This window comes from Aptenodytes patagonicus, chromosome 2, assembly GCF_965638725.1.
Source record: "Aptenodytes patagonicus chromosome 2, bAptPat1.pri.cur, whole genome shotgun sequence".
In the NCBI taxonomy this organism is placed as follows: domain Eukaryota; kingdom Metazoa; phylum Chordata; class Aves; order Sphenisciformes; family Spheniscidae; genus Aptenodytes; species Aptenodytes patagonicus.
The window spans coordinates 168,940,121-168,955,171 of NC_134950.1; the positions used below are offsets into that span (position 1 = coordinate 168,940,121).

A 15,051-nucleotide genomic window follows, 5' to 3' on the forward strand; every position below is an offset into this window, starting at 1 on the left:
GCTTGCCTTCCTGCTTACCATCAGCATGCATATGAAGTGAAAAAGTGGATAAAATATAGATTTGCTCCATGAGAGCACAACTTCTGCAGAATTAGAGGTGGGAGAATAAAGTCAGTCAGAAAGGTATAACAATGGAGATGCGGAAGCTTTCAAATCAAGGATGTTTTAACCCTAACTTGAAAACACTGAGAAGAACTTTTCTTAAATTTTGTAGTAATGCCCTACTTAGACTCAGGGATACATCTGACAATTTTAAAGCCAAATTCAGCGTCTAAAGTAATGTGGTAGGCAAGTTAAAATTACACAGAAGAAATCAGTTGCAACTTTAACTTGATGAAAAATTTCCTCCTTCCTCAGAAGACCAGTCTCAAATCCTCATTGTCACTTAGATCATGAACTCTTTAGCAACAAAACCAGCATTTTAACAGGAAAGGATATAACTTGCTTTGGTATTGTGTTCCCTTTACACAGTCAGAGTGACCCAGAGTCACAATGGTGTAAATAAAAATCAGATTTACTGCTGTATTAAGATTAGTGTAACTTACATCGTCCTCAGTGAGGCTTTAAAAAGCGTGTTTGTTAAGAACAAATGATGTGGTGTGTTTTCAACATTTCTGCAAGTAAATCCTCTCAAAGCGTATTTATTGATTTAAATAATGCGCCAGTGATTTAGTGCTTACCTAAAATGGCATTTTATATTAATTCGCCACCCTGCTTTCAGAAGTCTGCTCATTAGAAGCCCCGTTTCTCACAAGAGAGAAGAATCACAGGCACTTAAGCTAACCACATAAACATTATCTGAGCTGGAGAAAGAGAATTAGCTGCGCTACCATCATGCCAAATGTAGTAATGTCTGCAAGTCTGTATATCTTTCTCTGTTCCAGGACGAAAGTCCAAGAGATAATGTGATTAGAGATTCCCATATACTGTAAACAGGCTGCCACAGCTGTTGGCACATACCACTTGTGGTTTGATACAATTGTCTGGGAAAACCATGCTTTTGAATAACTCACAACAATTTTAAACATTGACATTAGGGTCTTCTTACCGAGCAGATCCAGTCCTTCCAACCTGATTGCTGCCTGATGCCAGAGGCTTAAGCAGAGTAAAACCTGGGTTTTCTGAGTGCTCAGAAGGTGGTGTATCAGCAGCTCCTGAACCGTCCCCTTGATGGGCAGATTTCTTCTGTTAATGTTGGAGCAGGTTATAAAACCAATTACACAGTTCAAAGGAAAATAGCTGCTTCAATGCCTAATCAGCAGCTTATGACTGTTGCTACAAGCATGCCAGAACTTTTGATTTACAGGACCTCCTCAGAAACTTTTCTTTAGTTTCCCTCCATTGCAGGATGGAAACAAAGCAAAAGTTAGTAAAAAGCGCAGTTTCTTATGAAATCATAGGGTGCACACAGCGTTGCTAGAGATCCGACAGCGCAGCACCATCACTACCAGTGCCAGCATGGTTAATTTGTGTCCCTAACCCAAGTTTTATCTTGGGTTCAATGCTCTAGCCCCCATTACTGAGGTATCTGACAGATTCACAATCTCACCATAACATAATTTGTGTCCCTAACCCAAGTTTTATCTTGGGTTCAATGCTCTAGCCCCCATTACTGAGGTATCTGACAGATTCATAATCTCACCATAATCTCAAAATATGAGGGTTTTGTATCAATGGGAATTGGATGTCTAAATACTCTAACAAAACCTGACTGTAAGATACCAGACCACACAAGAAGCCTTTGGCAGGTTAGTGGACTGCCTCTCAATTCCCATGCCTGTGCTCTGGCAATAGTACCACTTTGCTTATGTTAGTTTGCAACACTAGACCATAAAAGTTGAAAACATTTTTAACATACTAGTCACAAGTGGCCAGCCTTCCCAATTCTTTCATCTGTACAATGAAATTTCCATATGCCTGAGACCCATCAGGCTCGTATCAATAGCTTGGAGATCTGAGGGAGAGGAATTTTCTGAAGTGATTTACAGTGGGAGATGAGAATAACTTACTAGGGGTCCCATCACTCCATGAGGGGATGTAGCTGGGTACCATGGCAGCCTGCTGATGTTGGCCTCACCTATGTTTGCTTGCTTGCTTGCTTCCTTCAGCAGCCAAGGATGCTGAATACTGAGAAGTCCCTATTGCAGCCCAACCCTTGCTGTCAGTCATGTGGCACAGTCTTGGCACGAAGCCACATGTGGATGTGATTGCTATTTCTATGTTTTCTGTTGCTTAAACAGCTTGAAGAAAAGTTACACACAAACAGGAAAGAAACTTAAGAGTCACAAGAGAGAATTCCTGCTTTATCCTTCCATCAGGAAAGTCTGTCAGTAGGACAGGTATTAGTGTCTCGAGCTAGCAACCATCTCAGATAACAAGGGAGAAGGAAGTGGAAGAGCAGATCTAAAATGATTACAAAGTGTGCTCCTCTAGTTAATTTCTTCTGACTGCCTACCTGAAGTGTGAGTCGCTCAATCTCCTCTTCCAGCTCTTTAACCTTTGCTTCTCGTTCAGCCACCATCTGTCTGAGCTGCTCTATAAGGCAGTTTTGTTTCTGAACCTCACTGTTCAAGTGCTGCCCTAGCATCTGCTGGGACTCCTTGTTCTTCTCGTCCTGCTGGCTCAGGTGCTTTAAGATCTCCTGCATTTGCTTCTGCTGGCTCTGATAAAATAAAAACAACGAGGGAGATACTAACTTTTGTACACAATGATTATTAAGACTCCCTGGGTGTTTTACACCCTCCAAGACATATACCCATTTAGGAATGCTAGGGCAAGGCACTGCCCTGCCAAACCCATTCCCTGGTGTAAGCCCACTGGTGTCACTAGTGCTACTCCAAGAATTTGGTCCGTTACGTTTTAAGCGTGAGACCACCTTGTCTTGCTCTCAGCATCTACCCCTTGAAAAGACTGCCCAGCACATCTACTTGCAATGCCCAGACACATGCGGCTGGGTAAGGACAGTCTGTCCCCACCGGCCCCTGCTGGTCACATCAAGACTTCAGTGACTGGATGGTGCAAGTAGAAAAGACCTGAGCAACTGAGAGATTCAGTTTGCTGGCAGCTTTGCTACTCAGTGTAGCGGAAAAGAGACCAAGAAAGGCAGGCCTTTCACAAAGAAGATGACTTTTTCATAAGTTGGATAAAAGTAAAGATTTCAATGCGCTTTTTGTGAAATTAGAACACGATCAGATCGTGTGACAGTGACACTAAAAGATGAGGGTAGTATGAGATGACAGCTATGAGACTAGGCTGTTTTACCAGCGGGTTTTGGAGTTTTTCTCACACTGACAAATCTAATACTTGTCGGACAGCTTGCTCTGTCGGGCCAACAAACTGCAAGCAAGGTGTTTCTTTGATGTAAGGGATAAAACAAGTTAACCATTCCTTCCCAAGTACACTCACGTCTTTCTGTAATAATTTTAGTGAGAATGCTCAGACCTAGCAAAAGTGACAACTGTTACTTGGCTCCTCTGTAATCTGCCTAATCTGCTGGTCAGTACTCATATTCCCCACGGCTGCCTGGTGTGCAGAAAGGTGAATGCCAGCTTAGTCATAAGCATGTCTTAGCTAAAACCTGCGTGCAGAAGCAAGGAAATGTAAGTGATTTGGAACTTGTGAGGAGCTGGATCAGGAAACACAGAACTAACCCTACTAAGAAGTGGCATATTTTCTAATAATTTTTTTTTTTATTATTGTAATTGGGGAAGACTATTTATAACCAAGGCAGGACAAAAGGATCCTGCAGGACCATGACAGCAGCCATTTATTTCAGCATAACTGCATCTTGAGTCTCTGCTAATACTCTTGGTTTTGAAGGGGCCAAATCCTCTCAGCTCCAGCTACTGCAAGTGAGTGTGCACATGGCTTAGTACTCATGGTTCAGCTTGTGTGTTTTGGGCTGTGTAACACAACAGATTAAAGTGCAAGATTGCAGGCATTCTAAGAAAAAAAATCTACCAATGGAGCTGAAAGCAGAATAGAGAATACAGTCCAGCTTCATGGGTCAGGAATGAAGCCCTTCTACCTACTAGACAATCCTATTTCAACCCTTCTGCAAAACGTTCCTTCCAATACTCGCAGCTTAGAGCCACTTGACTGCAACGCCTGGTGCTGTCTTGCAGCCTTTACATGATCTGATCCAACATGCAGAAGGGCTTTAGCTGACTAGGAAGCCTCTGGCTGTCACAGTTTGATTCATCAGGCTTCTGTATACCCTAAGGTTGTCTGTGTCACCGTGTCATTAAATTACATCATGTTTCATCACATATAGAAAGAAGGCTGATGTGCAGGAGCTGGGACCAACAGTAATAGTCAGACTGTACCAGTAAGGCGTCTATGAGCTCATCGTCGTGTTTTCCTTTCTCCAGCAAGGTTACGATCTGTCCCTTCAGGGTTTTCACTTCGCTGCACAGTACTTTGTTCCTGGCTTTTGATGCATCAAGTTTTTTTTTCACTTCCTCATGACTTTTTTGGAGAGCATCATGTTCCCCAGTGAGTTTCTGCAGTGATGCAAACACATCATAGGAAATGACAGTTATAGCCTATCACCAAGCCCCAGGTGCTTTGGTGAGCTAAAGGAATCACACATCGCCTGGTAGAATCTAAAAAATGGAACTGGCATATCACATCATCCCTAAATAAGTAGAAATTATAAATGCTACTACTCACTGCCTGCTTGCCAGCATCAAAAAAGGTCTATCCGCTCAGGAATACAAGTGGACTAGGTTGATTCAGTATGTGCCAGGAAGCAAATGATAATTTTGTGTTAAAACCTAATTCTGTATGCTCCTTTTTTCATTTGCCTCACCATTCTCTACAGGGAAACTCCCTTCCTTCCAGATACAGGGTGGTGATGCCACACTATCTACTAGAAGCTGTCCTCGGCATACACTGCCTCCTGCACCATGCCTTTACCTAGATGAAACTGTCCAGGAAGCACGCTAGCAGTTTAGTAGTAATGGACAAGTACAGGGGAAGTTATCGTGAATGGAGCCTGAAACACAAAGGCAGAAGTGGAACCATGCAGGTTACAGTTATTGAGGAATGCCTTCCCTGTGCTGTGTGCCTGTACCTGTAAATCTTCTCTTTCGTTCTCACGGCCAAGAGTGAAAGGTGTGTATCACCCCATTGCTCATCCTGTTGCACGGTTAAATTGTGGTGGGAAAAGCAGAGCTAACCAAGCTCTGGGATGGTGCCAGATGGCTACAGAAGCAAATATAGGAAAGGAGCACAGGGAGATGTGCTTTGCTAACCTGAATACGTGTAGCTGACCTGCACTACCCATGTTTCTTGTGGACACAGGCCTATGTATCCTTTCCACCTCAGGGTTTACTACATGTGCCACTAGCTATAGTCTCTCTCAACCCCTAAACGCTGGATGCCTGTTTATTTTTGTAGCAACTACATGTGATAGAGGGAGGGTAAGACCCATTTTAGGAATGGCCCTTAGAGGATGTCTGGTATAATTCTTAACTTTATTCTGTTCAAATGTAGAAGCCCATAGCCATACAGATATATGAGGTGTGAGGGGGATGCTTGTATTTAACCATGCATGAAGAATGCACATCTGGCCAAAGGGTGAGGAGGATGCTACAGAGCTTGGATGCAGCTGTAGCAGGGCTTCTTTCTACATATGCCTTCAATATAAAGCCAGCACCAGCTGCAATTGCAACCCAGGGCCTCTCTCCCTCTTTCTAACATCACATATCAAGCACAGCTGTCAGGTGGCCACATTTCAGGCCAAGTAGATGCATCCGACACATGAATCATAAAGCAGAGGGGAAGACCAAATCTTGTACTGCAGAGGTATGCCTGGCCACGCAAGAGTGCAATACAGACAAGAAGCGTGGAAGCCTTTTGCTCAGTCTGTGAAGTGTGGCAGAACTTCCTCCAGCAGATCAGGTGGGTTTCTGAAGTGGTCTCTGGGTACAGTGTAACATACACCCCGAAGGTAAGGCAAGTTATTACACACTATATACCCAAATAGGACTCTGTCAGCTCACAGGTTTTTACCTCCAAAGTTTCTTTCTTTTCTTTTTCCAAGCTGCGAATCTTCAGCAAGTTCTTCTCTTGGGCTGACAATTTCCTTGGATCCATAAGGGCCAGCAGTTCCTCATCAATCTCACTCAGTGATGTTCTGGTCTTGTTTTGACCCAACTGATTCTCCAGCTCTCGAACCTAGAGGACAACAATGACAACTCATCTAGAGCCTTTACCAGGAGTACAGTGGTCCAGCATCAAAGATCACATAACCTAAGGGAACTCAGAGCGTAGCATTGTATTACTTACTTCTTGACATTATCATGGTTAACTAACACAGAGCAGTGTCTGTTCTTTCAAATTTAAATTTGCTAGCTGCTAACAAATATGCAGATGTCTAGGGCATCTGTGCAGGGAGGAGATATGACACAAGACCTACAAGAGACTCAAGACACATGGGAGATCTGTACCTTATTGGAGCCACGTGTGGAGGCCAGGCAGACACTCCAAAGCATCTTGAATGCCACTAAAGACACGTGTAGGCAACAGAATAATACTTTAGATCTCCTCTAAAAGGCCAGACACCCACTCAGCTATATACATTTAAGCATCTCGGTCTTTAGCAGAATCACCATCCAGAATGTCCACAAAGTAAACACCTAAGGCACAGTTCACTAGCCTGAACGTAGGTACCTAGGACTGTTTGAGATGCCCTGGGATACTGGAGACACATATGACGCAGGATCTGCAAGACATCCATACTCCTCTGGAGAGATGACCAGAGGTCAGAGGGACACCCTATGGCTGGCACTAGACACCTACGTGTGGTCAAGTGAACTCAGCCCCCGCATCTCAGCTATTCACTATAGACTTCTTTTATAGTCAGTAGAAGGAAATGGGCACTGCTACAGCACAGTTCCTCTGCCCTGTTCTGGAGGTGTCTTCTAAGATAAGATGCACCTACCTCACTTTTGATCCAGTGACTGTATTTACAAGATCCCCACTGACTACAGAAGGGGCCCAAGGAGACTGGCTCAGAAAAGAAATCTCTACATTACAGTAGAGTACAGTACGTACAGTCTTCAGATGAATCCCAGCCAGGGGGTCTAACGGAAGGAAAATGTAATTTGCTCAAGGGAAACTAGAGGTTAACAATTTCAGTCAATCAGAGTGCAAAAATCACAGTTTGTTGGCATATAACTATACAGCAGAAAAACAGGAAAAACAGGAAAAATATGCATCAAATTGCCTGAGAGCAGTTTTATTTAAGATGCAGACAAAACTGCCTCCCTGTCTCAAGCTGACGTTTCAGTTAGACTGTGCCCTTCAAAAGATTCAAGAGTTAAAGATCATAGAATCATAGAATTGTTTAGGTTGGAAAAGACCTTTAAGGTCATCAAGTCCAACTGTTAACCTAACACTGCCAAGTCCACCACTAAACCATGTCCCTAAGCACCTCATCTACATGTCGTTTAAATACCTCCAGGGATGGTCACTCCACCACTTCCCTGGGCAGCCTGGTCCAATGTTTAACCACTCTTTCAGTAAAGACATTTTTCCTCATGTCCAATCTAAACCTCCCCTGGCACAACTTGAGGCCATTTCCTCTCGTCCTATCGCTTGTTCCTTGGGAGAAGAGACCGACCCCACCTCGCTACAACCTCCTTTCAGGTAGCTGTAGAGAGCGATGAGGTCTCCCCTCAGCCTCCTCTTCTCCAGGCTAAACAACCCCAGTTCCCTCAGCCACTCCTTGTAAGACTTGTTCTCACCTTAAACTGAGGTAATATCTATACTTAGAAAGAGCATCCCAGCACCCAGCTTACATGGCACCATGCAGGGTCTTAACTCACCTTGCTTTGGAGAACAAGAATTTGCTGGGCTCGTCCACGCCAGCTGCCAGAATTGGTCAAGAGACTTTGAACATTCACATCTTCACCAACTTCATTTGCTAAAAGCTATGAAAAAGGGATTAACATCAACAATAAGGCTAGGCTTAAATACATGTGTTGGGGAAAGGGGAGGAAAAGCCGCTCTCTCTAGCGGTAAACACAAAACACTGTATCTATACACAGCAGCCTTTATCACCTGTATCATATATCCTGTATTCCATGTGATGCAAGCTCTTTCAGATCATTATTGCAATACAGAGTGTTGGTGCTTAGGAGGGGTTTGGCTAACATGAATTATTTCACTTTGTGAGGGGGGTAATTCAGTATTTTGATGTTTGACTAATATTCTTTGATTTTTTAAAAATGTGAATCTGTTTTTTGCTGCCGGCCTTGAGAGTGTGAAATTGTACTATCTAGCTGTGTAGCTGGGTGTCAAATTGTGCTACTTTTGTAAAAAGAGGATTTAAAATTCATCACCAAGGTTTACTAAGCATTACTAACAGTTTTCAAGATACGCAATTATTTTTGATATAATGAATACTTAACCAGAACTAAACAGGAACAGCGTAAAGAAATTGTCTTAATACACACCTTTGCAATCAGGAATTGAGCCAATCTCTCTTGCACAATTCCAACACAGCCACATTAATGAGAGCTACAGTTAGTATGAAGAGCATTTAAATTATTTATAAAAAGGTCAGCAGAGTTCTATTTTTAGGACCATATTCTCTACTCTGATCTGCATTGCAGGTCTCTTATGCAAAGTAATGAAACCAAAGGAAATAGAGCACATAGTAACACATTAAAATCCATCATGAATCAAAGAGGAAAAGGTTACTCCGGATGTCACTCCAACAAACTGTTTAAACATGTGCTTTAGTTCAAGCATGGCCTTTAACCTCATTGACTTCCATGGGACTGAAGCCTACATTAAAAGTAAATACATAATTAAATGTTTTGGAAAGGAGGAATGGGCCTGAACGTATGCTTCAAGTCAATCACAAACCTATTTTGCTGAACTGGGACTTTCAAACCTTAAAGAATCTGTACCCATCATAGCAATAGAAATAACGGATACAGTCATCCAGCTATGGTGGCAGAGCATGAAATCTGTGTGTCCACGTGCATATCTTTCCAATTCAGCCACTACGCCTGTGTCTTTTCTTATCGCTGGAATACTTCACGGAGGCTAATCAAAGCTCAAAAGAAAAGAAGCCTCCTTCTGATTTCACAAGAATATACCTCTTGCACAGGATCCCAGCCACAGACTGCATCCTGCAACGGTACCTTTTGGGTCATCTTCAGTTCCTGTTTTGCAGATTGGAGTTGGTTACGATACTCCATCACTTTAAAGTTGGCTGTGGTTAATTTTTCTTGCAACGCTTTCACCTCTGAACTTTCAGCCTTTGAAGAGAAGAATATACTCGGTAAGAACACAATCCTCAGGTTAAAACTGAAGTGATTAAGATCCACAGATCCATCAGGATCACAGAATCTTGTTTTCCCAGACCCATGCAAATGCCTTCCCTAATTTTTTGGGGTCATAGAGAAGGTACAAACAGAGCAATTTGGTCACAAAACTAGTGACAGGGATACATCCTTGTCATAAGGAAAGGACTGCACAGTAGGAGAGAACTAAGTATCAGCTTCTGATTTCCTCTCTTCAATTATAATTCGTACCAAGTTTCCTTCTATCGTCTTCAGAGTTGATTGCTTGATTCCTGCATCACCACCACCAAGAGAATGTATTTTTTCTACGGCTGTCTGTAGCTGGAAAAGAATGCATTGTTATTATAGAATGAATACAGTGAAGAGCATACCTCCATGAAATATTAATTAGCAAAAAAGTACAACATGGATGTTTATTTACTCTAGAAAAAAAATTACTTCATTTTCCCTTGTTTTTTAAACACAATCAGTGAGAAAACATATAATTTTTTCCTGAAAAGCTTCCCAAAGAAGCATGGGTTATTTTACTGTGGAATAACTTCAGTGAAAATGTCTCTGACTTGCTGAGATGGGATCAGTTATCAAGTATGGAGACTTCTGGGGGATTTTATCACCATAGGTTCATAAAATAAGTGTTTACATACATAAATGCAAATCCAGTACAGTACAGATCAAGATGTTGTCTCTAGATTCTGGATGCCAGTTTACCCACTTTTCAAGAGTATCACAGGATATTTCATAAAAAGCACATAGTCCTACTCACCAGAGGAATTTGAAAAGAGAAATGACTACCTAATGCCCTGTAGCTGAGATTTAGTAACGGTGTTAAGGCTCTTTTTCTTTAGCTGGTAGCTCTAAGGTAGCATTTCTCAACTCGTGAAGAATATGTCTCCTTTTGCTTGCCACAGCAAAGGCAGGCAGACATATAGCCCCTCCTGCTCTGAATCATGTCCTATGCTGAGGTTGCAAAGACTTCTTACTGGACACTGAATTTAGAGCTGGAAAGGCCAGGAAGTGTTGCTTTAAAGGGCTGAGACTTCATTCTTTGAGGTGGGTGGAAAATCTTGATAATTTGCCTGAATAAAAGACAGCTCTAAGGAATGGCTTCTTCATTAAAGTGATATCCAGAGAAACATGGAGTGTAACTCATAGCCGGCTCTAATGTCAACCCTTCTCTGCAAGTAAATCAACGGTTAGGCCACCCGTTCTATCCAGTTCATAAACTCTTTTAGTCAATGGACTGAGAATGAGAAATTTCAGCTAGTGTTGGCAGCTGCTAGGTCAGGTTCTAAGGAAATTTTCTGCAAACATCCGTTTGCAGTCTTTGTTTACACATACCACCCTTTGCTAAGTGATTGCTCAATGGCCACACCTTCCATTTTGTTTGTGGGAACATAGTCATGTTAAAACACTTATGACTTACATATTTTTCAGTTTTCATACAAGCAAAGAGATAACAATTATGTAAAATAAGAGTGGTTTCCACTGGTGAAAGTATATATTGTGATGCATTTGTAAGGTACCACCACCACAATTCATTTTGAAGAGCTTAAGGCATCTGGAAGTAGGCATAGGTGATGAGATTCAACTCACAAATTAACACATTCCTTGTTTTCAGTGTGGGGGTCTCTATAAAGAACGGAGTCTAGTCAATACAATCACGCAAGCCTAGCCTTCAGATCAGTTTACAGTAGACACCTACATTACATCAAGTGGATGCACTGATTGTGGATTCAGCTTTGTTGCCCACCCACAGCTGTCTGGTCCCATTTGAGGCATCCAAGGGTATCCAGCAGGCCTTCAGCTGCTGCACCAGGACTACAAGTCCTGTCACGTCTAACAGCCCTGCGGGGATGTCTGAGAGGTCAAGTGGCATCTCAGATTGTACTTTTACGCTTATGTGTGGGCAACTAAATTGCACTTTAGTTGTCTTGGTTCTTTCTACAATCAATGGAAAAAGGTGAGTTCATCTAGACAGTGATCCAGCTTAGCTTAAGAGTTACTAAAGAGATGTGAATCACTGCAGGTTCCTATCTATGACAGCTCTTCTCTTTCATCACTCAACATTTTTCATAGATCATAGGATCATAGAATCATTAAGGTTGGAAAAGACCTCTAAGATCATCGAGTCCAACTGTCGACCCAACACCACCATGCCCACTAAACCATGTCCCTAAGCACCTCATCTACACGTCTTTTAAATACCTCCAGGGATGGTCACTCCACCACTTCCCTGGGCAGCCTGGTCCAATGTTTCACCACTCTTTCAGTAAAGACATTTTTCCTCATGTCCAATCTAAACCTCCCCTGGCACAACCTGAGGCCATTTCCTCTTGTCCTATTGCTATTTACTTGGGAGAAGAGACCGACACCCACCTCGCTACAACCTCCTAGTTGTAGAGAGCGATGAGGTCTCCCCTCAGCCTCCTTTTCTCCAGGCTAAACAACCCCAGTTCCCTCAGCCGCTCCTCATCAGGCTTGTTCTCCAGACCCCTCACCAGCCTCGTTGCCCTTCTCTGGACAGGCTCCTTCTTGTAGTGAGGGGCCCAAACTGAACACAGTATTCGAGGTGCGGCCTCACCAGGGCCGAGTAGAGGGGGACAATCACTTCCCTCCTCCTGCTGGCCACACTATTTCTGATACAGGCCAGGATGCCATTGGCCTTCTTGGCCGCCTGGGCACACTGCCGGCTCATGTTCAGCCGGCTGTCGACCAGCACCCCCAGGTCCTTTTCCGCCAGGCAGATACCTCCCACTGTCAAACATTGCTTTAATTTTACCCAACTTCTACATCTTCATATAGTTCTACTGAACAAGTACAATCCACAAACTCAGCCAGTGACCATTAGTTTAGAGAAGAGCCATCTCAAATGAGGCTGTGAGAAAATACAGGCCATTGACCAGGGCATGGTTTCAGTGGGGTTCACGTTGTGGTTCATCTTTACCTCAGATGAGACAGGTTGCTGTGTTTGGTTTTGATTTTGATGGTGCTGGTGTCTAAGGCCAGATTAGTTCACATCTAAAGCGTCCATCTCTGCTTTGACCAGCAATTATTGTTTCTTGAAAATTTCTGTTTGCTTTGAGTTTGATTTCCTTTCCTGAAATATCTGTGGTCCTTTCTTTTCGGTCAATATCTGACAATATTTTAAATTTCTGTTTGAATAATGGTCACTACACTTCTGCAGCAGGGGATTATAACCAAGTTCATTTTTCTTGAAATTATTCATGGCTTGCTCCCCTACTTGTGTGATTTTGTAGGCCCACAGCTACACCTGATATTTCTTAGCCAGCCTGCCAACTGTTTGACAAGACCCCTCTGACCAGATGGCTCTGGATTTACGCAGGAGTTCTCAAAAATTTAATCTAATCTACCATTTCTTGATCTTTCAGGTAACGAGGGTACAATTCAGATAGATGCATGATTCATGATAATAAGGGACTGTGAAAGATGGAGTCAAAATGCATTTGTCAGCACGATAAATGTTATCGATCCATTTAAATGATGTCTTCTGAGGAAGCAAAGCATTAAAAATCATCCAAAATTTTACCAGTATTGTGTAAGGGAGTGCAGTAGTAGCCAATGAACAAAGTAAACATTGACATGAAATTTTCATTTCAGAAGTCACCTGAGTAAAATTATTCCTGTGAAAGGTTATCACAGATAAAAAAGTCACAAAAATAAATTTGACTGAGTGAAGATTTGCTGTCTTAAGTGATATAGTTTGTTACTGTCTCAGTTCTGGAAGTACTTATGCCAGAAAACAGCTTTCATCATGTGCATGAATAAAGCTTAGAAGAATAGAGTACTAATTCATGACTGGTATTAACAAGGTGGGAATGGAAGACATAATAGTATGAAATTTGCTCCTCCTCACACAAAAAAAATCAGAAAAATATCATTGCCATACTGCTAGAAGGACCTCTGTGCTTCAAATACAACTGAACATCCCTAATTGGTATTTCATAAATCTTTCTCTCATTATAACTTACTGATATCCTTTCTTATCTGCTCCTTTCTGCAAAGGTGGAAACAGCTGAGGGCACACATCCCTCTCTCCTATCATGGACAGAAATTACAAGAACTCAAAGCAAGCGGGGACGCAAGAGCAAATTCAAAATGGGAACATGAATTAAACCCAGCTTCTACAGCTCCTCTATCCCACAAGCTGGATTTCTGTGTTTTAGCATGCAAAAAGAGAACCATAAAAATGCCTCACTTCTTTCTCCAGCTCTTTGACTTTGTTATTCAGTTGCTTCACTTTGGCTTTTTCACTCTCAGTCTCGGCAGTTATCTCACGATTCTTCTTGGCCAATTCAACTATTTTAGTTGCTGCAACATCTCCAGCTAAACCAGACGCCCCTGAAAAGTATACATAAAAGCAAAGGACATATCTTACAGGCAAGATTCAGAATAGATGATGCTTTTGTTCTCTGTTCAGTGCACAGTGTACTTTTATTGTCTAATCCATTTCTCTCAGAGCTGTGCCAGGCACTTAAATGAACAAGTGAGGGAAAAGAGGCGTCAGTGATTCCAGCTGGGTTGCTTGGTCCTTTGAGTCAGCATCACATTGGGTCTAGCAAAGCCACGTTTCACACTTCAGCAACAGCCACATGTCAGAAGGCCACAACAGTGGTCGTAGCAACATTACTATGTAGAAAGGGTAGAGGTGTTTCTGCTCACCGCTGTGAAGGACTGTTATGAACAGGTTTTTGCGGCGTATTACAGAAAAAGACGACACTACTTTGCAGTGGTTGTTTACTACCGGAGGAGTTGCTGAAACAGAGGTGCGAACTTTTCTAGACATCTGTCCTAAAAGGTCAGGCACACTATTACAGCTGGGTCCTGGATACCGTCCAGGAAATTTCATTGTGCCTATTTATAAGTCCCTTGTGATTCTACATGGATTCTTACTGTATTACTCTTTTAATTGCTCTTTTAAACAGATACCTCATTCACCTTCTCATCAGAGAGGGCCTGAGTAGTGTCACGAATAAAGTAATCCCCAGAACTGTCTTGTGTGCCACTTGGCTTTCGTTAACATCATTTATGTGAAGAAAAGTTCTCGCACAAGTGCAAAATCAATATGCTTGCATACAATGTCCACGGAAACCTCTAGCTCCGCAATGAATACAAGCCTGCGATAACAAATCCTTGGTGGGGTATATGAAGATTGAACTTGGCTGTTGTCATTCTTTTTAACTCTTTCATCCTCCTCCAGTGCTCTGAAGTAATGACTTTTCTACTGACATCTGTGAAGATTATATTCAAGAACCGGGGTGGTGCAAGGATGAGAGATCACTCAAGTGAATTCTGAGTCCCATAAAACCCCTAGAGACATTAAAGGGGCTATGCGGAATATAGGCGAGAACAAAATATGACCTCATGTAACTATTTAAAATGTAGAGAAAATAATAATTATTTTTAAAAGTGTTTCCACTGTTCTTACTCCCTTATCTGACTTGTGTTTCCCCTCTCATCTAGAAGCTATTATTTCCTTACTTTTCATAATAAATAACGGGTGCTAAAGATCACAGTAAGTACTAAACTAACCAAAAGCCAGGCTGGTGCTTCCATGTAATGGTCTTCAAATGCATTGCACACATTTAATCAAAGCTTTTAATTTCCATGCAATGTGGGTGAGTTTCTTGCCACAATGTAGATAGGGAAGACAGAGGAATGGGGCAAACTGCCACAAGCTGGCGTGTGAGTCAGCCGAAGGAGCAGCAACAGC

General features: G+C 42.3%; 1 protein-coding gene across 2 annotated transcripts in view; it reads right to left on the minus strand.

Annotated features, from left to right (window-relative positions):
- CCDC13 (coiled-coil domain containing 13) overlaps window positions 1–15,051 on the minus strand; it is a 33,579-nt gene that overhangs the window by 11,041 nt on the left and 7,487 nt on the right. For both annotated transcript variants that reach the window (XR_012994750.1, XM_076332056.1), the window contains exons 5-12: window positions 13,537–13,679; window positions 9,552–9,641; window positions 9,159–9,275; window positions 7,833–7,937; window positions 6,016–6,180; window positions 4,326–4,502; window positions 2,456–2,662; window positions 1,049–1,185 (exon numbers count right to left, since the gene is read on the minus strand). Coding sequence is in view for 1 of the 2 variants with exons in the window: in XM_076332056.1 (XP_076188171.1) it covers window positions 1,049–1,185; window positions 2,456–2,662; window positions 4,326–4,502; window positions 6,016–6,180; window positions 7,833–7,937; window positions 9,159–9,275; window positions 9,552–9,641; window positions 13,537–13,679 (1,141 nt within the window). In the remaining variant the exon portion in view is untranslated. The remainder of the gene's footprint in view (window positions 1–1,048; window positions 1,186–2,455; window positions 2,663–4,325; window positions 4,503–6,015; window positions 6,181–7,832; window positions 7,938–9,158; window positions 9,276–9,551; window positions 9,642–13,536; window positions 13,680–15,051) is intronic.